Here is a 21,941-nt window from a genome sequence, read left to right on the forward strand (position 1 = left end):
AACAATGGATACGAAATTCCTCCTGTGTGATACATTCAAAGGTGTATTATGTAATAGTTCTGCCTCTGTGCCTTCCTCGATAAATGGTTGTACAAATGTAAATCTCGGAAGTACCATTCAATTAGAATCCATTTGTGCTTGTTAAAAGGCTCCCTTATATCTGTTCTCTTACATCTGGGATTACATAATGATTGAAAGGCTTTTTCTTCTCAGAAGCAAATGTAATAATTCATTTGGCATGTTTTCCAGTTTGAAAGCATTGTGAAATAAATGATTTTCAATGCAATTTCAATTCACTGTCATCTATATTTTTCATGAATTTTCCGCAGCACTTCCTGCTAAATTTACAAAAGAGCTGACAAACCAGGAGGCTGATGAGGGCAGTGTTGTGACCCTTTGTTGTGAGTTGTCCAAGTCTGGAGCTCCACTGGTGTGGAGGAAGGGAGCAGAAGTGCTGAGAAGTGGGGAAAAGTACCAGATCAGGCAGAGGGACTGCACAGCGGAGCTGCTGCTCAGGAAAGCACTTCCAGAGGACAGCGGAGTGTACAGCTGTGTCTGTAAAGAGCAGAAGACCGCTGCTATTCTTTCAATCATTGGTAGGAGATGAAAAATATTTGTGAGGCATGACTGCCTTGACTGGCACCATGTTTCACTGCACTTTTATCTTTCAGCAACTCCTGTGAGTTTCAAACAAGATCTGAAAAACCAAGATGTTGTAGAAGGTGGCACGATTACATTACGCTGTGAGCTCTCCAAACCTGGAGGCCTTGTAAAGTGGAAGAAGGGAGGAGACATGCTGACAAACGGTGTCAAATATGAAATGAAAAGAGAAGGAAAAATTGTGGAAATGCTGATCAATGATGTGACGCTTGAGGACAGCGGCATATACAGCTGTGTGACAGGGGATGTAAAAAGCACTGCCGAAGTGAAAATCAGGGGTAGGTTAACTATATCCCCAAACGGTCATCATTGAGTGGGCCGACCGCCAAATAAACCTTTCTTGTGTTATCTGATATCCCCAGCTTTGCCTGTAATGTTCAGACGAGAGCTCCAGGATCTTTCTTGCAAGGAGGGTGACACAGTGGTCTTCAGATGTGAGCTGTCGAAGCCCATGGCCCTTGTTGAGTGGAGAAAGGGACGAGTTGTCCTTGAGCCCAGTGAGAAATATGAGATGAAGCAGGAAGGAAAGTTCACCAAGCTTGTCATTAATAATACTGAGGAAAGTGATGCTGGGAAGTACACATGTAAAAGCAAGGATTCAGAGTCAAATGCTGAACTCACAGTGAAAGGTGAAACAATACATTTGCCATTATTGATATGTACTGGGTACTTTTAAATATCTTCTTGTCGAGGAACTGTGGTATGGGGTTTATTCTTCTATGGTTTTATCATACACCTTACATCTTATATCAGACCATAACTTCATTACCTGCTGGTGGCCAGACCCCTATAACAGGGCTGGACCAATTACATCTATCCCAAAATCCCAAAATCAAATATGATCCTACTGATCTGGATCACTACTGAAATAGCTGTTTGAAACAGAACATTAATCTGGATTTTTACTTGGTGTTTCTCATGCACACCATAGAAGATGTCATATTTTTGTTCAGAACTGGACATGATAGGGATCAGATGAGTCTTTGAAAGCTCTATATGTTATATTTGTTTTCAGTTCCACCAATCACATTTAAACAGAAGCTACAGAACCAGGAGATTGAGGAGGGCAATGATGTCATCCTTACATGTGGTGTGTCAAAGCCTGGTGGATCTGTGGAGTGGAGAAAAGGGGAAGAGTTGCTTTGGACTGGAGAAAACTATCAGATCAGACAACAAGATGCAATGATGGAGCTGACCATCAAAAATGCCAAGGCTGAGCACAGTGGTGTCTACAGCTGTGTGTGTGGAGGCCAGATGACTAAGGCCACCATCAAAATATTTGGTAGGAAAAAAGTGTTGTTGATGAAATTGACATTTGTGACATTCAATTATCCATTAAGGTGCAATATGTGAGTTGTTGCTACCTGGTCTCATTTTCTTTTTTCCCTTCATTGCATTCTCCATATGGCAGTAGTGTAAGCTTATTTAGAATGTTTACACAGGAAGAAGTTTAATAACTTATAATAACCCTTATTATTTACTATTGACTGTTAATAGTACAAACACGGCATTAATACAATACAGCAAGTGAGTGTATTAATTGTAATACAATGAGAATTTTAAAATATGTACACGGCATTTAAACAATCATGTCATGGCGTTGTGGTGAACAGATGGACACACTCGCACGGCTTCTCACAAACAGGAGTTTAATATGCATAATGAGTTCACGCAGCAATACAGGACGGACATTGTGAGGACCCGACAAAAGCCCAACAAGAGCTACACACAATCAGGATAATTAGGAACACAACCAAACTCCAACGGGTTCCTCCTCCGGAGTTTTGGTTCCTGACAAATCAGTGTCTACTGTTAACGGCAGGGTTGCCACAGCAGATTGTAAACCCTGCAATCGCTAGCTCTCTAGTATAACAGCAGTAAATAACATAGATGGAAGTCCAAAGGGTGGATTTTTTGGGGGGGTTTTTTAAAGCAAACTTGAAGTAACAAAAATTGAATTTGAACGTGCCTTGTGTTGTTGGTTTATTAATAGCTATTTTTTGTTAATGAAATTACATTATTTCAATGCCATAGCTGTCCCTGTGACATTCAAACAAAGTCTTAAGAACCAGGAGGCCCCTGAGGGAGGTGTCGTGACCCTGCACTGTGAGATGTCTAAAGCTGGGGTCCCAGTTTCTTGGTGGAAAGGGGAAGAGGAGATCCACTGTGGGATCAAGTACCAGATGAAACAGGAAGGCAAGTCTGCTGAGCTGCAGATTAATAATGTGCAGCCCAAGGACGTGGGGGAGTACAGCTGTGTTATAGGAGAGCAAAAGACCACTGCTGAAGTCAGTGTGAGGGGTAGGTTTCACATCCATGTCATTATTTATTATAGCACCCATATAATTTGCGTAGCGGTTTATTACACATTCATTGGGTTTAATTACAGTGAAGCTGCTGGGAACCCTATTTTATTTGTGCAGATTATTATTATTCTGCTTTAAAATGCATTGGGGAGCAAAAACTTGGCAGGTAGGTGTCCTACCTACTGCTCAGGCACTAAAAGCCACATCATTTTATCAGCAGGTGGCTATATAATAAGCACTTTTGCATTTAGCATTATTACTATTAAAACATTTGTCCGATTTTTACTGCGTATTAATCCCTGGATTAAGGACTAGTCCTTGTTTGTTCAACCCATATTTGATCCTTGTGAAAAATTAAAAATTTTGCTTATTTTTTTGCAAATTTAGCAGAATTTGCTTATTTAGCAAATAATGTGTAATTTCAATGTTACATAATTTACATGAATAGTAAATTGTGTGTGTGCGTGGGGGGGGGTGCCCATAATGACAATCATCTATGAACCAGAGGACCAGAGTGTCTCCAGGAACGACTGTCCTTGTAACTACTGGTTTTAAGGTGCTCTGGATAAAGGCATCTGGTTTAATGCTGTAAATGTTACATTTTAAATTAATTGAAAAATCCCCAAATCAAATAATTAATAACAAAATGTCTGCCACATTTATGTAAACTTTGAGTGACTTTTACAAAATTTGTTAAGACCTGCACCAACTTTGTAAGATATATGCAACACACTACGCAAAGACTAACTGCAAAATATGTACACATCAGCCATTGGGAGTGCAGTGCCATAAAATTTAAGTTTTTTAAATATTTTTCTTGAATGGTGTGTATGCTGTAGTTCAAAGTGTTCTAACTTGGCACCATTGTGACTTGGCGAGCTGTCCACAGAACAGCTTGGACCCTGTTAATTGCCACTCGCAGCTATGTTTCTTCTATTTGTGTCTAACTATTTGTTTGCACACAACCAATTATTCTCATCTAACCAGCATGATCACTGCCTCAGTGCATAACTGAAATGATGGTGGGTTCTTTAAACATAACTCATATACTTACTCATGGTGTGTGGGCTTTTTCCATGCATATTTAACCAAAGACTTTTAATCCAAAGAAAGATCCAGAGACACATTTGGGAGATGTACACATACATTGTATTATAAAAATGTTTTAAAAATGTAATCTGTTCAACCCTCCTTTCCCGGGCCCTGCAGCTGCAGCTTCAGTGTTTTTTAAGAAAGAACTAGAGGACCTGGCGCTTGTTGAGGGGGACGTTGCTGTGCTCAGCTGTGAACTCTCAAGCCCTAATGCCCCAGTGACCTGGAAAAAGGACTCGAAAGTAGTGACACAGGGACCTCGGATTTCACTGCAACAGAGGGACTCTGCACATATTCTGGAGATCAGACGACTGAAGCCTGAGGATTCTGGTGTTTACACCTGCCTTACCAGGGGGAAAAAGACAAGTGCAACATTAAAAGTGAAGGGTAAGCTGTGCTTTCTTACTGTTCGCTCCAATTCACATGCATTAGAGTTTATCATATTTCTTTATTGCGTAATGCATTTTGTTACTTTTATTCTCTAGAGCATGTGAAGATAATCTCTGGATTAAAGGACATAACAGTCACAGCAGGGGAGGATGCACACTTTGTATGCAAGGTGTCCCATGCTGATATCACCGATGGGGTGTGGGTGCTAGGAGCCAGTGTGCTGCAAAAGAACAAGATGAACCAAATAAGCTGTCGTGGCCGTGAGCACCACCTGCTCCTCACCATGACCACACCCGAGGAGTCTGGGATTGTAGCATTTATGGTGGGTGAAGAGAGAGCTTCAGCTCGTCTGCGTGTGCTGGACAAACCCAAAGGTGAGGATGATGCATCCAAATAGCAACAAATGTTTTAGAAGTTTCACTAAATCAGATGTTGCTCATTTTGTGCCACAGTGTTGATTGAGCAGAAGCTGAAAGACACTGTCAACTTTGAGGGAGAGACGGCCTCCTTTTCCTGCGTGACCTCTGACACTCGCACTCCTGTTACATGGAAAAGAAATAATGTGACTCTCCTGGCAGGAGAAAAGTATGAGCTACGAAAGCAAGGGAAGTTGAACCTCCTGTTAATTCACAGCGTGGAAAAAGAGGACGCTGCAACGTACACATGTGACACTGGTGACATGCAGAGCACGGCTCTGCTTACTGTTGAAGGTAGTCCTATGAGGTCTAGTGTACCTATTAAATTTATGATTAATAATGACTGTGATGCATGAAAGACAGTGGATCGTCTGTAATGTGATTTATGATTCATGGCATTTATCAGCTCTTCATCACCTCAAAGACCCTTTTTTTGCATAGGATGATTTTTTTTATTTGTGCAGCACTTGCTGAAAACTTGCTGATAAATGGTGGTTAAATGGTCATATTGACATCATATAAGAACCATTACACAACTGATAACTTATCAAATGTCATTTTATTAATTGTGTCTATTACCATTAAAGCAACAGTGTTATTTTGCATTATTGTAAAATGCCTCATTGTATTTTCAACTGGTCTGTTTCTCTACTCTGATTTGGCTGTCAATTGACTAATTATGTTTAATTATGGAATCCCAGTACTGTTCCCTGTCCTAACAACTACTCAACAAGCACTTGTACATCCTTGCACCTAAAACAGGCCTTTTTTTTCTCAATTTCTGGTTTTCAGAGCATCCATTGTGCTTCAAACAAGAGCTCCAGTCCAGAGAGGCTGAGGAGGGGGACACTGTCCTCCTGACCTGTGAACTTTCGAAACCTGGAGTGTCGGTGCAGTGGATGAAGGGGCGGCTGTTACTGAGGCCAGGTGGGAAATATGAGATGAGGCAGGACAACTGTGAGCACCACCTCCGTATTTGTGATGTTAACCCTCAGGATAAAGGGGACTACACCTGCTCTGTTGGGGATCTCCAGACTACAGCCTCTTTAAAAGTGAAAGGTGTGTGAAATCAGTGTGTGTCTTTCATGAATCATTGCCTGTTGTTTTCTTTCACCTGTACCAACCTATTGATGTGCACATAATTACACATATTAAATATCCTGGTCATTTCTTTCAGAAGAATATTTTTCATGCAGTTAGACTGTGCATTTGGTTTTTGTTTTTTCCAGAGCATCCATTGTTCTTCCAGCAAGAGCTCCAGAACCAAGTGGCTGAGGAGGGGGACACTGTCCTCCTGACCTGTGAACTTTCGAAACCTGGAGTATCGGTGCAGTGGAGGAAGGGGCGGCTGTTACTCAGGCCGGGTGGGAAATATGAGATGAGGCAGGACGACTGTGAGCACCAGCTCCGTATCTGTGACGTTAACCCTCAGGATAAAGGGGACTACACCTGCTTGGTTGGGGATCTCCAGACTACAGCCTCTATAAAAGTGAAAGGTGTGAAAGTGAAAGATATTCTCTCCCATTTTTGTTGTTAAGAAGCAAAATGTTTTTTTCTGCTTATGTCCCCAGTCCAAATATGAAATGGTTGATACATGTATGATGAAAACTGGACACCATACTACATGTACACAACAAACATGGCTTATGCCAGATCACACTGCTGTCCAGTGGAAACAGAGCAACCTCCTCATCACTGATCACTGTAGACATTTCTTTCAAGCTGGTTAAAACTATTTAAATTGAAGACATACCTGCACTGATAATATGTATGTTTTTTTTGGGGGGGGGGGTGTCACCAGAGCATCCATTGTTCTTCCAGCAAGAACTCCAGGACCAGGAGGCTGAGGAGGGGGACACTGTCCTCCTGACCTGTGAACTCTCAAAACCTGGAGTGTCGGTGCAGTGGAGGAAGGGGCGGCTGTTACTGAGGCCAGGTGGGAAATATGAGATGAGGCAGGACGACTGTGAGAACCAGCTCCGTATCTGTGACGTTAACCCTCAGGATAAAGGGGACTACACCTGCTTGGTTGGGGATCTCCAGACTACAGCCTCTATAAAAGTGAAGGGTACGTTTAATTCACATATTTAGTTTTTGTTCCCTCACAGACCATGTTAATGGTACAAAATAAACACCATTTCACATCACTGAGTGAAAATACTTTGATTCCAATGGCATTGTGTGCTCATGGTTTATGGTTTATCACTGAACATTTCTGAGGAAAAAATGAATTGTTCAGGTTAAACTGAAAAAATACATCCAGTTGCACAACCTAAATACAACATTCTAGTAGTTTTAACAGAGAATTAAACGGTACAAGAGACATTATATCAGTTTCTCATGATATTACTCTTTTGTCCCTCTTTGGTTTTTGAATTCTCTTCTCTTCTCTTCTGAGAAATCTTTTTTTTTTATCTTCAAAGTCTCAAGATTATTTACAAATGATAATGTTATCTGTCTTCTCCAGAGCATCCATTGATCTTCCATAAAATGCTCCAGAGCCAGGAGGCTGAGGAGGGGGACACTGTCCTCCTGACCTGTGAACTTTCGAAACCTGGAGTGTCGGTGCAGTGGAGGAAGGGGCGGCTGTTACTCAGGCCGGGTGGGAAATATGAGATGAGACAGGACGACTGTGAGCACCAGCTCCGTATCTGTGACGTTAACCCTCAGGATAAAGGGGACTACAGCTGCCATGCCGGGGACCTACAGACTACAGCAACTGTTAAAGTGAAAGGTTTGTTAATACAGGTACAGCACCACCAGCCCCCCAGGGGGTACGTGGTCAATCAAGGGGTCAGCAACCCTGAAATGGAAGTGAATGGGGTCAGCCTCCAGAATAGAAGCTGGGCAGCTGTCTTGGACGCTATCTGTTCTTTGGTGAAATTATTCTCATTAACGCTGGCCTTCCAAAACTAAAACTACTTGCTCTTCCAAACTCTGACCACATGTTTTGCCTGTCCCTTTTGAATTTCCACGAGCCAAATGTTATCAACCCCTTCTTCCAGCCACAACAATCCAACGGGCTCAGCCTTTGATGTTCAAGATGCCCCACACCTGACTCTCTCTGCCAGACCATCCTCAAAACCCGCTGTATTCCTGTTCTCCCCCTTCCTGGATCATTCAATCCTACTCCCCTCACCCTCCGTCTCACCGCTCTCCACAGAGTTAAACTCTCCCTCCTTCCGTGCTGCTGCTTCCCACTTCCGTTCCCCCTCACCTTCAGTCTCCCTCCATTGTGCCAAGCGCCTCCGGTCCTCCTCTCCTGCCCCAAGCATGTCTGCGAGTGCGTCCCTGAACAGAAACCTCACATTGTTAGTACAGCTACGCATAGCAACATACCTAAACTGGGACTCAAATAAAGTAAATTAGCAGAAATGAAAGAAAACCGTGTATATGTGAAAAGTGATACAGTAGGAATTATACAAATTTTTCCCAAGACAATCATCAAAAGACGTATTTTTATTTCAATATACTTATAATGATGAGATGTTCAATGCAATTAACTTTGTTTTAACTCTTTTTCATACTCATATATGAATGTTCTTAAAGTCCATATTAAAAACAATTTGTACAAATCTTTATACACAAATGTAGTTTTTTTTTTTACATGCATCATACAATCGTGGACTTTATACTATCTCCCTTGGGTTCTCCAGAGCATCCACTGATCTTCCAGCAAGAGCTCCAGAGCCTGGAGGCTGAGGAGGGCAACACTGTCCTCCTGACCTGTGAACTCTCGAAACCTGGGGTGTCGGTGCAGTGGAGGAAGGGGAGGCTGTTGCTCAAGCCTGGTGGGAAATATGAGATGAGGCAGGACGACTGTGAGCACCAGCTCCGTATCCATGATCTCAGTCCTCAGGATAAAGGAGACTACAGCTGCCATGCTGGGGACCTCCAGACTACAGCAACTGTTAAAGTCACAGGTTTTCAATATTAGATAACATCCCATTCCTCAGGGCATGTCTTTATCCCACATTACTTTGAAGAACATATCTGATGAAAAGTATTCCATATGATTACTGACCCCACACTGTTAACATGACAGTGTTTAGTAATCTACTCAAACTAGGGCTTTCATGGGTAGTCCATTAGCACTGATTAAAGAAATTATTCATAAGTGTAACAGTACATATTAAACTCATTGTGCACAATAACATTTTCAGAGGGACAGTTTTAGCTTCATAGAATGAACATTAAAGGATGATCTAAGCAGTTTGCTTAGTTAAGCCTCTTTTCTATGTGAATGTCATACTGACACTGAAAATTGCATATTATCAATATATTTGAACATGAATAATACATTAGTTTAATGGTTTTATTTGGTTGGGTTCTCCAGAGCAGCCATTGTTCTTCCAGCAAGAGCTCCAGAACCAGGAGGCTGACGAGGGGGACACTGTCCTCCTGACCTGTGAACTCTCGAAACCTGGAGTGTCAGTGCAGTGGAGGAAGGGGAGGCTGTTACTCAGGCCGGGTGGGAAATATGAGATGAGGCATGACGCCTGTGAGCACCAGCTCTGTATCCATGATCCTAGTCCTCAGGACACTGGAGACTACATTTGCTGCACTGGCACTGCACAGACTACTGCCTTTTTAAGAGTGAAAGGTGTGTTCATTTGTCAGTAGAAACATGTGGCTGTCATGAGCATGCAGACAAGGCCACTTGCACTTCCTAAATTGATACTTAATATAAAGAAACATCAGCAGAAATAACAACTCTGTAACCATGCATTTCATAACTCACTACAGATCTGGCAGTTGATTTGCTGGTTAACTTGACTGAAACTGTATGGTTTAGTGTTATCAGGTATTGCTATAAAATGTAAGCATGTTTTGAGAAGTTTGAGAAGTTGATGGGTGTAAGATCATTGGTTATTTCATCTGTATGTGTACAGTAATCATTGAAACTACAGATACGCACTGCTCACTCTTTCTTTTTCAGAGCATCCATTGTTCTTCCAGCAAGAGCTCCAGGACCAGGAGGCTGAGGAGGGGGACACTGTCCTCCTGACCTGTGAACTCTCGAAACCTGGAGTGTCGGTGCAGTGGAGGAAGGGGTGGCTGTTACTGAGGCCAGGTGGGAAATATGAGATGAGGCAGGACGACTGTGAGCACCAGCTCCGTATCTGTGACGTTAACCCTCAGGATAAAGGGGACTACACCTGCTCTGTTGGGGATCTCCAGACTACAGCCTGTTTAAAAGTGAAGGGTACGTTTAATTCACATATTACATTTTTGTTCCCTCACCGACCATGTTAATGGTACAAAATAAACATCGCCATTTCACATCATTGAGTGAAAATACTTTGATTCAGATGGCATTGTGTGCTCATGGTTTATGGTTTATCACTGAACATTTCTGAGGAAAAAATGAATTGTTCATGTTAAACTGAAAAAATACATCCAGTTGCACAACCTAAATACAACATTCTAGTAGTTTTAACAGAGAATTAAACGGTACAAGAGACATTATATCGGTTTTTCATGATATTACTCTTTTGTCCCTCTTTGGTTTTTGCATTCTCTTCTCTTCTGAGAAATCTTTTTTTTTATATCTCCAAAGTCTCAAGATTATTTACAAATGATAATGGTATCTGTCTTCTCCAGAGCATCCATTGATCTTCCATAAAATTCTCCAGAGCCAGGAGGCTGAGGAGGGGGACACTGTCCTCCTGACCTGTGAACTTTCGAAACCTGGAGTGTCGGTGCAGTGGAGGAAGGGGCGGCTGTTACTCAGGCCGGGTGGGAAATATGAGATGAGGCAGGACGACTGTGAGCACCAGCTCCGTATCTGTGACGTTAACCCTCAGGATAAAGGGGAATATACCTGCTCTGTTGGGGATCTCCAGTCTACATCCTCTTTAAAAGTGAAAGGTGTGTGAACTCCTCTCATTACCAATATCATGAGTCCAAATATATATTGTACATAGTAAGATGTTAACCAGTGTTGAGTTTTTTGCAAGGTGGCTACACAGGCCTCACTGGAATGTTTTTCATCTGGTATGGCCTGTTGGGATGTTTTCTTTTACCTCTGCCACTTTTCAGACTGACAGTTGTTCTTTGGTTTCTCCAGAGCATTTGTTGCTCTTTCAACAACAGCTTCAAAACCAGGAGGTTGAGGAGGGCGACACTGTCCTCCTGACTTGTGAACTCTCTAAACCTGGGGTGTCGGTGCAGTGGAGGAAGGGGAGGCTCTTGTTGAAGCCAGGTGGGAAATATGAGATGAAGCAGGACTATTGCAAGCACCAGCTCCATATCCATGATCTCAGTCCTCAGGATAAAGGAGACTACAGCTGCTCAGCTGGAGATATCCAGACTAAAGCCCTTGTTACAGTGAAAGGTGATTTTACCCTATGACCAGTCTTGATGCACATTAATGAAAGAAAGTGTAATGTACTGATCTTCCAGTGAAGGAGGTGCAAACACTCAACATTGAAAAGTAAAGGTATTTTTTTAATAATCATAAAGAAAAAGGCATGACTGCCAAAACATAGAGAACACGTAAAGTTAGAACACGCGTAGCAAAGGAACAACATTATAACAACTTGGGCAGTGGTGGCCTAGCGATTAAGGAAACGGACACATTATCGGAAGGTTGCTGTTATCGGAATCCCCAACCGCCAAGGTGCCACTGAGCACTGAGCAAGATACCGTCCCCACACACACATACACTCTCTTCTTCCTGGATGGAGCTGGGCCCAGACACTCAGTCAACCTCATCTTGCCTAGAGGTGTGTGTGGAGCCTGCCCTGCCCTCCCAAACCACGAGGTGGTGGTCCAGCCCTTTCGCCCTTCTACCTTCCGGCCCCAGGGTTGGAGGCCATAACTCATACTGTGCCCCTGGCTGGAGAGGGGTCAACCGAGGACCAGTTATCCCGGCTTTGGGCTGGTGCAGCAGGGTCAGGGATCTCCTGACCAGAGACAGTCTTGTCCGGGGAGACATATGGAAAGAAGGGGTGTGGGGGCAGTGCACACATTACACACACACAAACAAAAAAGTCCAGCTCCAGTCCTGAAGCCCCTGCTGCCACTTCAGGGGGCGGGGTCAGGAGTTGGAACCTATGGAGGTTGGGCTAGCGTGTTTCTCCTCAGCCCCTCTGCAGGTGGGGTGTGGCACGTGGGCACTGGGATGGGAGGCATAAGGCTTAAAATTTAATTTTGATGAGTTGCATTAAGGAGGTCTTATTTTGCTATTTGTCTATATTCCCTGGTTGACTTACAAAGTTTTTAACATATTAAAATATTCTGGTATATTTCTCACAGAAGAATCTGGTTTCAGTCCACATAACAGTATTTGTTTGTTATTTACCTTCAACAGAACATCCACTGATCTTCCAGGAAGAGCTCCAGAGCCAGGAGGCTGAGGAAGGTCACACTGTCATCCTGTGCTGTGAACTCTCGAAACCTGGGGTGTCTGTGCAGTGGAGGAAGGGGAGGCTGTTACTCAAGCCGGGTGGGAAATATGAAATGAGACAGGACTGCTGTAAGCACCAGCTCCGTATCCATGATCTCAGGCCTCAGGATAAAGGAGACTACAGCTGCTCTACTGATACTGTACAAACCACGGCTTTTATTAAAGTCAATGAAGTTAGAGTCAGTTCTCAAGATGAGCCTGTAATCAAGGCTGGATTCGTTCAGTCTGTTGCTCCTTCCAGCAGACAAGTTCAGACAAGGTTTCGGAGAGAGGAACCATCCGAAGAAACAAAATCTGAGAACAATGATATGAAAATCAGCAAGAATACTTCATTAGAGAAACAAGACAAGAAGGAAAAAAGTCAAGAGTTAAGAGAAGAAGAAAAGCTGCATGTTGAACAAGAAGAAAAATCTTCCCAAACCATTCAAGGGTCCAGTCAGAGACAGATAGACCAAAGCAAAGAACTTCAGAAGTCTATAAATCCTAATGCTCCTCTTCTGAAAAATAGCAAACCTGGAGACACTTCCTCCCAACAGACAAAAATGGAGCCCACACCGACTCCTTCAAAAGATTCAGAGACTGATGTAGTCATTCAAAACACAAGCATGACAAAGGCCATTATGGTAAAAAATATAGATCCCGACACCAAGACACCCACAGAAAACACAGAGTTGTTCAGAACCTCTTCAAGTGGTCCAGACACTTCTCCACTCAAAAGTAACAAGAAAAAAGGTGAAGAATTCAGAGAGCTGGTTCATGACAGGGAGCAGGTCTGCAACTCATCAGAAGCCAAAAATGAAACCAAATTCAACATTCAGGAAAACACTGAACAGGTTATGGGAATAACAGAAGGTTCAGCCGCCATTCGTAAAACTGAGGAAACCATGAAGGTGACTGAGCAAGTGTCCTTTTGCTCCTTTGATAAAAGTGAAAGTACCGAAAGCTTTCAGAAAGATAAAACACCTGTGTTCAGACCTTCAGAGGGGACCACGCCTCCTGTTTTCGAAGACTTGAAAATGTCTACTTCCCACAAATTAACAGAGTCTGTTGGTGAACATACCTCAAGCATTGACATGAACATAGAAGATGAACCAGAAATGTTGGAAGCAGCCATCAAGATCCAGGCTGCTTTTAAGGGCTATAAAACCCGCAAGGATATGCGGCCAGTTTTTAAAGAGGTGTTCAAGAATCAGAGTGTGAAGCTCAATGGCACAGTTAATCTAGTATGCGTGGTAGAGGGAAAGGCCAGTTCTGTGTCTTGGTTAAAAGATGGCAAAGAGATCAAAGTTGGCAAACGTCACCATATCAGCAACAATGACAATGGCACTTGTTCGCTGGAAATCAGCAATGCTACTTCTAAGGATGCAGGGATCTACACGTGTGAAGCTGTTAACAAATTTGGCACCACAAGTTACAATGGAAATGTGACAGTACAGATTCCCCGGAAGGCCTCCCTCAAGAGTCAAGGAGTAGAGACCTACCAGATAGAAAAAGAGGATCTGAGACAGGCGTACGACCTGCCGTCAGCCAGACAGGAGACAACGTCCAAGGAGAAACGGAAAAGTAGTATTTCAGTAAGCTCTGGTGAGTCCAGAATGTTCATCAGATCAGGAGGAGCATATAATGCACATTTTGACTTCTTTTGACCTCTGATCCCATCTCACAGTTTCTTGCCCTTCCGATTACGACACTGCCCCGGATGCTATTGAGGTCATTACAGACAGTCCAGAGGAATGCATAAGCAAGTAAGGCTGTCTGGGCTGTTCAGAAATCCCTCAAGTTATGAATTATTCAAGGCCTGAATTAAAAAGATTTCATTTGCATTGCTTGAACGTCTCATTGACAGGGAAGCGACAGAGAGCAGGACAATGACAGCTGATCTGTGGCCTATGAGTGCTGAGAGGTCAAGGACCATCAGTCCTCAGGTTCAGATGCCCACTGTGCAGCCACAGATGAAAGGTTAGTGTAACATTTATCTGCTTTAGTCTGTTGCCACTGTACTGTAAAATTTTTGTCATGATAGTAGCTCTGTATTTCCATAATAAAATTCACAGTAAAGTACAATATATAGAAACATACATACATGTGGCAATAGCCATATATGTTTTAATAGTGATTCTTTTTATGTCCATTATTTCAAACTTTATTAGTGTTTTTGTCTTGGTCTTGATTGGCCTTGATTGACTGTATTTCAACTTCCATAAAATATCTGTCAATGTTTTTTTTAAGCTAATGATAATGGAGTGAACAGAACCCCATCGCCAAGACACTTATATTCCCATAGGCCAACTGCCAATGCTGAATCTACTTCAGAGTCTGATGGAGACGAAGACAAACACGAGGCACAATCCGTATTCCAGTCATTTCATTTTCAACGATACATCAATATTGATGTATGCATGTTTGAGAAGATTGACTCTTTTCTTGCAGATGTTTGATATCTACGTTGCAAAATGTGACTGCAGTCCTACTGGAGGCAACAAAGAGACTTTTGTGTTGAAAGAGGGACAATATGTGGAGGTTTTGGATTCTGTGCACCCTGTAAGGTGGCTGGTCCGTACAAAACCCACCAAAACCACACCAGCCCGCCAGGGTTGGGTGTCCCCGGCTTACCTGGAGAAGAAGGGCAAGGTGAGATGTGAGGTTTGAAAAGTTCATAAGGATGAATGTCATACCTACTATTCACTGTCCATAAAGTTGATTGCATTAATTTTCGCTGTTCAGGAATCATTTGCATTAGTCCAGGAGACACAAGTTAGGGATGCATCTGAAAAAGGCAGATCAGAATCATCCAGAGATGAGTTCATGAAGACAGTGAGGTGAACTAGATACTATTTAGGTAAATTAAACCCATGTGTTGAAAGTTATGCTGACTTCCTTATTCCCTTCAGTGAACTGGTGCATGGGCTAGTCACTGGAGAGGAGGAGTTTGTCACAGAGATGAATTTCTTTGTGTCCCACCATCTGCGCTACTTGGAGACTGGCTCCAAGGTGCCTCTAACCATCTTTAGTCAAAGAGAGTATATATTCCGCAACATCAAGGACATTGCAAGCTTTCATGAACGGTATGTTGCAATGGGCCTTGATATATATCACCTTCACTGCACTTTGCTTGTTTTTTCACAAATATACCTTCTCTTCTTTCCTCCAAGGATTGTTCTTCCTGAGCTGAGAAGCTGTTCCACAGATGACGATGTGGCCATGTGTTTTGTCAAACATGCTGCGGAATTTGAGAAGTATCTTCAGTACATGATGGGACAGTGCCAGGCTGATGCCTGCATCAGTGACAAGAGCACTCAACATTTCTTCCAGGCGAGCAGATGCAGAGATCAAGCAATACGTTGAGTGAAAAAACTGATCTTAAGAAGCTTAAAATGACGTTAATTACCTGTCTTCTCTAGAAGTACAAAGACACAGAGCTGAAACAGAAGGAGCACCATGGCCCTGTGCTCAGTGTCACTACCTATCTACAGAGGCCAGTGGAGAGGATTGAGATTTATAAGACCCTGCTGAAGGTAGCATAGCACATTGGGCAACTGCTCTGATGATACACAGTACAGGCCAAATGTTTGGACACACCTTCTCATTCAATGTTTTCTTTATTTTCACTGAAGGCATCAAAACTATGAATGAACACATGTGGAGTTATGTACTTAATAAAAAAAGGTGAAATAACTAAAAACATGTTTTATATTCTAGTTTCTTTGCTCTGATTACTGATTTGCACACTCTTGGCATTCTCTCGATGAGCTTCAAGAGGTCATCACCTGAAATGGTTCCAACAGTCTTGAAGGAGTTCCCAGAGGTGTTTAGCACTTGTTGGCCACTTTGCCTTCACTCTGCGGTCCAACTCACCCCAAACCATCTCGATTGGGTTCAGGTCCGGTGACTGTGGAGGCCAGGTCTCTCTTGTTAAGTATATAATTCCACATTCAAAGTTTTGATGCCTTCAGTGAGAATCTACCAATGTAAATGGTCATGAAAATAATGAAAACACATTGAATAAGAAAGTGTGTCCAAACTTGTGTGTCCTAACCTGTACTGTATATGTTTAAAACATATTGAATGAATAAAAAAATTGTGGAAAAATGCTTTTATTAAAAATATATATTTAATCGTAGACAAGTTTCTAAAATTTAAAAGATTGATTGTTTTGTAGGAGCTCATTAGGAACAAGTCCAGACATGGGCAGAATTGCTGTCTGCTGGAGGACGCTTTCTCCATGGTAGCCAGCCTGCCCTGGCGCTCTGAGAACATGGAGCTGGTGGCCATGATCGAGAACTTCCCCGCACCTCTGAGTGGGCTGGGCGAGCCTGTCCGTCAGGTACTCCTCCTCTGTTCTCTCTTCTCTCTGTTCATCATGTGAAATCGTAGAATTGGTCCATTTTATTTCATTTCATTTCATTAATCTACCTCACACATACACTATATGCAGGATTGGTAAGGACATTTAATGTCACTATTTGTTTGAATAGTTTCAATTTGTACATGTAAATTTTAATTGCAGGGACCTTTCACTGTGTGGGAGGAATCACCTACAATGAAGTTATCATTCCGTGGCCAGCACCGGCATGTTTTCCTCTTCAAAGACTGCATCATCTTTTGTAAAATGAAGAAAGATCCTGAAATGCACAATAATTCCTACGTGTTCAAGAACAAAATGAAGGTAATCAAAAAAAATATTGGGCGGGGAGGGGCTTTCACTCTAAAGGATACCAATGAGTGCAGTGTCTCGGTCCCACCTCAGCTGACTGATGTGGAGGTGAAGGATGTAGTAGAAGGCGATGACAGGGCTTGGGGCCTGTGGCACGAGCACCGGGGCACGGTGAGGAAGGTGACTCTGCATGCTCGCACTGTCCTGCTCCGTCTGTCCTGGCTCAAGGACATCAGAGACCTACAGCAGCGTGCTGCTCTTCCATCGTGGAGTGAGTTCCCTGTTCTCAACTCTCCATTGGAAATGTCATCAAGACATTACAGGATATGGTCTTTTTATATAGTGAAAAGATGCTTGTCTTCTTCAGGTCCTCCATTCTTTGAGGTGCTCTTGACCAACAGGACTGCAAAGTTTGGACACACAGTTAAACTATCCTGCAAGGTGGTGGGAACCCCAAAACCAGTAATCACCTGGGTCAAAGGTGGAATTTAACATTATTTCTTAGTAAAGGCAGGGGGGCTTTTTTTTGCCTATTTTGGGGGCTTTTTCTTCTTCTTTTTCTGCAGTTACTTCTTTATTTACTTCTTAACCTTCATTTTAGACAGATTTTCCAAAACAGGCAATGGCACATACAAAGGGTGCTTTTTATATTGAGAGTGAAACTTTACATTAGGATGCACATGTATTAATAATTATGTTTAATTAGGGTCACATAAAATTCTCCTTTGTGTTGTTTGGGATTAATTTGTCATTTGCTTAAACTTGGAGCTTCCAAAGCATAGGGGTTGAATACTTAAATATCTACAAATCTTGCTTCGTTTTGGCTTTGGAAAACTTACTGCATGAGAGTTATCTTAAAATCCTGAATGGAGGAATGTATGTACAAATCTTTGTCATTTTGAGGTGACATTGCATTAAGCATGTAGGTGACTCCTGTTGTCTTGCCCTAAGATGGACAGGCTTTGGTGGTGGATGAGCAGCACATGGTTTCAGAAAGCAACACTGGCTCCTGCTGTCTAGTTATGACCAGTGTTAGATCGGAGGACGCAGGACAGTATATGTGCTATGCTTCAAACAACATGGGCAATGCTGGCACTCTGGCAACAGTCAACGTGGATGGCAAGTTTTTACGGCTCTGGATTTGCAATACAACTAACTTTGTTCATTCCCGTGTTAAAGTCTTTTTATCATCTCTTGTTTCAGTGCCTCCCAGTTTCAAGACCAAGCTTCAGAACACATGGCTGGTGAAGGGGCACGATGCCCAGTTTAAATGCTGTACGCTAAACTCTCCTTTACCCAGAATCAGGTGCTGTCTGATGTTTTCCAGGAACAATTTAATTTAATATCACTTTACGCTTTAATGTGTGACCTTAAATGTTCTCCTGCCTCAAATGAGTCTTACTCTGGGCAGGTGGTTCAAAGATGGAAGGCAGCTGGAAGACCCAAAAAAGTATGAGACACACAATGATGCTCATACCGGAGCTCTCATGCTGACCATAAAAAAGGCTGGGGATGCAGACCTGGGTGTCTATGAATGTGAGGTACTGACCAAAAGTGTAATAAATGCTTAAAGAAAGAAACATAAAACAAAGACGAATACCAAAATGCAGTGCATTAATTTGTCTTGGGCTAATTTTATTCATTAAATTAAATTATCATGCTGAATGACCAATCACCCCCACCCCCAAGCTGTGGAATCAGGTGGGATATGCCAAATGCAGAGCAGAACTGTGCCCACCAACCTTTATCAGAGAGGATGGCATGCCCAAGGACACACCTACTGTGTCAGCTGAAGGTAGGGGAGGAGCAGGAAGTCAAGGTAAATGTTTGGGAGCATTGTTTCTCTGCTCTGTTCCTGGAGAATTACCTACCAGTTTTTTTTCAGTCCAACCCTTTGTTAATTAGGCTTCATGGCCTAATACCCCCTGTGCCAAGATGGAAGCAGTGTGCTTTCTGACCAGGGTTCCTCCAAGAGCAGGATTGAGAAACACTTAGTGGCAAACCTTGCATTCACATAGCATGTCTCAACATATTATACACTGCCTGTCACTGTGGAGCACTCTGATATTTGGTTGGATGGACCTTATTTTTTAACGCAATGTAGTAATTGGTCAACAATTTTATGCAACCAACCAATTTTATTATTTAGCACCAACGTTGTTATTTTTGTGGAATTGAAACTTTTTTTTTTTATTTTGCCATGAGATGTTTTATGGATCTCTGGTCATGGACAGTGTTCTCACCCTGGATTTTGTTGAGAACATTCACCGGTTGAATGGTTGATTCATTATGTGTACATGCTTAGATGTTTAGATATGTTTAGTTGGTGGGAGGGGAGAAGACTGAGAAGAGCACATGAGACAATCAGTCCATGGGTTTCCTTCACCCCTATTTTCATTCTCCCCATCTTTCAGTCCTGTTCAAATACTGTCCAATGTCCATCCCCTCATTTTAACTTTTCATGGGTCATCAAACAAGCAAAACAATGAAAATTTCCAAAAGACATTTCCTAATATTCATAACCCTTTCATGTCACATCTTAAAATTGCATTATAAACCAAAAAATGTCATGCTGTGTAATTAATATATATGGTACATTTCAGTGGTGGGTTTGTTTATAGCATGCAGTAGATATTGAGATTGTGTTATAGACTTTCTCATCAGCCATACTTCACAAACTATGCATTTATGCTTAAAATAAGTGGTTTTTCATTGGCTTTTGGACACCCGTCAATCATGTGAGTTCCACACATCCTCTCTAATGTCACAATCTTCATTCCACTTCCTTTTTAGTCCCAGAACAGGAGACTAAAGTGCCAAACCAATTCATATCCATGTTAGTGTGTTATGCTGAGAAAAACCTTCAAACATGGTGCATGTTAAACATGTCCTCTTCTCTCTTCCTGCTGGTGTCATGTCAATCTAACCCTCTTCATCATCCATATGAGTTGGTCATGTGCTTGGACCCAGAAGGTCTGCAGAATCTGCAGAGAAGTATGGCGCTTTATGTTTATAGTTTTTTTTTTATCTATATATGTCCAATAAAGGTAAGCTGAATTTCTTTTATTATCGATCATCACAGCTTTGGTTGGTATACAATTTATGGGCAAGTAGTTTTGTTCAATGTGCATATAACTTTAAATGCAAGATTAATTATAGGATAGTATGTTCTTTATTTAAAAGACTATTTAGTCAGTAGTGAGTCCTATAGAAGGGAAGCTAGTTCATTCTGTCACAAGGAAAAATTCCTCTCACCAAAATGACATAGTAAGTAATCCTGGTCCTGTGACAGAGGCAGGGTCAGAGAGCTGGTCCAGCTCCTTGGTGAAAAACTGGCTCCAGATTGACTTCAGTCCTGTCTCCATTTGCAAAATGCTCTTTCGGCCTGGATATCCTGAGAAGTGAGTGATCCTCAGCGATAGACATTTAGAGCATTGTATTTTGAAAAGATAGACTGCATATACTGGTTTAAACATTTTAAACTGTTCCCAATGAAGTTCCACCAGTGGCACAGAAGAACCTGCCCCTGAGATCAAAGAGAATGTGTCTCTGAGTCAAGACGTAAAACCCGGGGAAAAAATACCTGTGCCAGATACCAAGGAGGAGTTAGAAACAGGTAGTTAGGAAACAAAACACACTGTTTAATGTCTTTCAAGGTGCAATGTCATTTCAGCTATGAAATAACTGGTTCTTTTGTCAGATCCACCCACAGTTCAGGTGCCTGTTGAGGATCAGCGTGTCCAAATAGGCCAAAGTGCCACCTTCACCACCATCATTACTGGACAACCTGTTCCAGATGTGTACTGGTATAAGGTGCATGTTGCTGGTTTATTGGGTTTCTCAGCAGCTGATCCCTCGTGCTTTTACCCTGGAATCGTTTTAATAGTCATGACTTTTAGATTGACAATTCCTGTCCTGTAAAGGAATGTCTTGCATTGAAGTCTTCAATACATGGCATAATCTGAACCTTTGTTTGTTGTATTGTGTGATGGAAGGATGGGGCCGAGCTCGTGTCCAGTGAGAGTGTCGAGAAGAATCAGTACGGTGCACAAAACTCCCTCACCCTGCTGTGTGTGGCCAGTCAGGACTGTGGCACCTACACTTGCATCGCTGAGAACGGCAGCGGCCAAGCCTCCTGCCACGCCCAGTTGGTGCTGGAACCAGAGGGTACAGATCTGTGTCCGTCTGTCTGTGGGTCCGTATCCCGGGCTGGTGGTGTTGTAGCCTGTAGATTTTTTGTCCAGGTCCTGTTGAGGAGACCCCCGAGGAGTGCGGGTTGGAGGTGGGCAGGAGGAGAAAACTGCTCTCTGTCTATGAACTTCATGAGGAATTAGGGCGGTGAGTTGACTGTAGCTCTTGTTTCGTCCAACCCATAGTTTCTGACATATCTGCTCGTCCTGTCTGTCCAGGGGAACGTTTGGGGTGGTGAAGAGGGTCTGTCATCGAGCGACTGGTGAAGTCTTTGCGGCAAAGTTCCTCCCCTTAAGGAGCAGTTCTAGGACCAGGGCCTTCCAGGAGAGGGATCTGCTTGCTCGCCTTGCCCACCCTAGGGTGGCCTGCCTGCTGGACTTCTTCTGCACCCACCGCACCCTGGTTCTGGTGACAGAAATGTATTTCCCCTGCAACTGTATTATTCTCCACCATTTTAATACACTTAAATGCTGTCATTATGACAAATGTTAATTACTCTCCTCCAGATGTTCTTCTCAGGGGATCCTTGATCATCTGTTAATGAAGGGATCTGTAAAGGAGAGAGAGGTAAAATGAAAATAGATTCCCCTTCAGTTTTCTTACCTTTTGAGTGTATTTTATTAGTAGTAAAAATGTCAATATTATAAATATTTCCCGCTTCTTCTCATCAAGGTCCAGGCATTAATTCAGCAAGTGCTGGAGGGCATTGCTCATGTCCACAGCATGAACATACTGCACCTGGATATCAAAGTAAGTCTTAAAGCTGAATGTGAGCTCCTCGCTTGTTCTTCTTGCATCATGCTGCTCCATCTAGTGACTGG

The 21,941-nt window shown here is 42.6% G+C and overlaps 1 protein-coding gene across 1 annotated transcript in view; it reads left to right on the top strand.

Annotated features, from left to right (window-relative positions):
- The window catches only part of obscna (obscurin, cytoskeletal calmodulin and titin-interacting RhoGEF a), a 41,208-nt gene that overhangs the window by 11,868 nt on the left and 7,399 nt on the right, over nt 1-21,941 (top strand). Inside the window, 42 exon segments of the mRNA XM_029000953.1 lie at nt 2-596; nt 672-938; nt 1,023-1,289; nt 1,676-1,942; nt 2,695-2,961; nt 4,176-4,445; nt 4,544-4,822; nt 4,901-5,158; nt 5,657-5,923; nt 6,094-6,360; nt 6,666-6,932; nt 7,332-7,598; nt 8,521-8,787; nt 9,201-9,467; nt 9,804-10,070; nt 10,469-10,735; nt 10,935-11,201; nt 12,180-13,859; nt 13,942-14,020; nt 14,122-14,234; nt 14,505-14,617; nt 14,706-14,906; nt 15,000-15,094; nt 15,167-15,340; nt 15,428-15,587; nt 15,677-15,790; nt 16,435-16,599; nt 16,783-16,941; nt 17,023-17,200; nt 17,297-17,410; nt 17,881-18,048; nt 18,133-18,235; nt 18,341-18,470; nt 18,619-18,831; nt 20,122-20,330; nt 20,427-20,545; nt 20,630-20,742; nt 20,925-21,096; nt 21,174-21,267; nt 21,339-21,539; nt 21,627-21,687; nt 21,793-21,870. Of these exon segments, the coding sequence (XP_028856786.1) occupies nt 2-596; nt 672-938; nt 1,023-1,289; nt 1,676-1,942; nt 2,695-2,961; nt 4,176-4,445; nt 4,544-4,822; nt 4,901-5,158; nt 5,657-5,923; nt 6,094-6,360; nt 6,666-6,932; nt 7,332-7,598; nt 8,521-8,787; nt 9,201-9,467; nt 9,804-10,070; nt 10,469-10,735; nt 10,935-11,201; nt 12,180-13,859; nt 13,942-14,020; nt 14,122-14,234; nt 14,505-14,617; nt 14,706-14,906; nt 15,000-15,094; nt 15,167-15,340; nt 15,428-15,587; nt 15,677-15,790; nt 16,435-16,599; nt 16,783-16,941; nt 17,023-17,200; nt 17,297-17,410; nt 17,881-18,048; nt 18,133-18,235; nt 18,341-18,470; nt 18,619-18,831; nt 20,122-20,330; nt 20,427-20,545; nt 20,630-20,742; nt 20,925-21,096; nt 21,174-21,267; nt 21,339-21,539; nt 21,627-21,687; nt 21,793-21,870 (9,879 nt within the window).

Source organism: Denticeps clupeoides, chromosome 13 (assembly GCF_900700375.1).
Source record: "Denticeps clupeoides chromosome 13, fDenClu1.1, whole genome shotgun sequence".
NCBI lineage: Eukaryota > Metazoa > Chordata > Actinopteri > Clupeiformes > Denticipitidae > Denticeps > Denticeps clupeoides.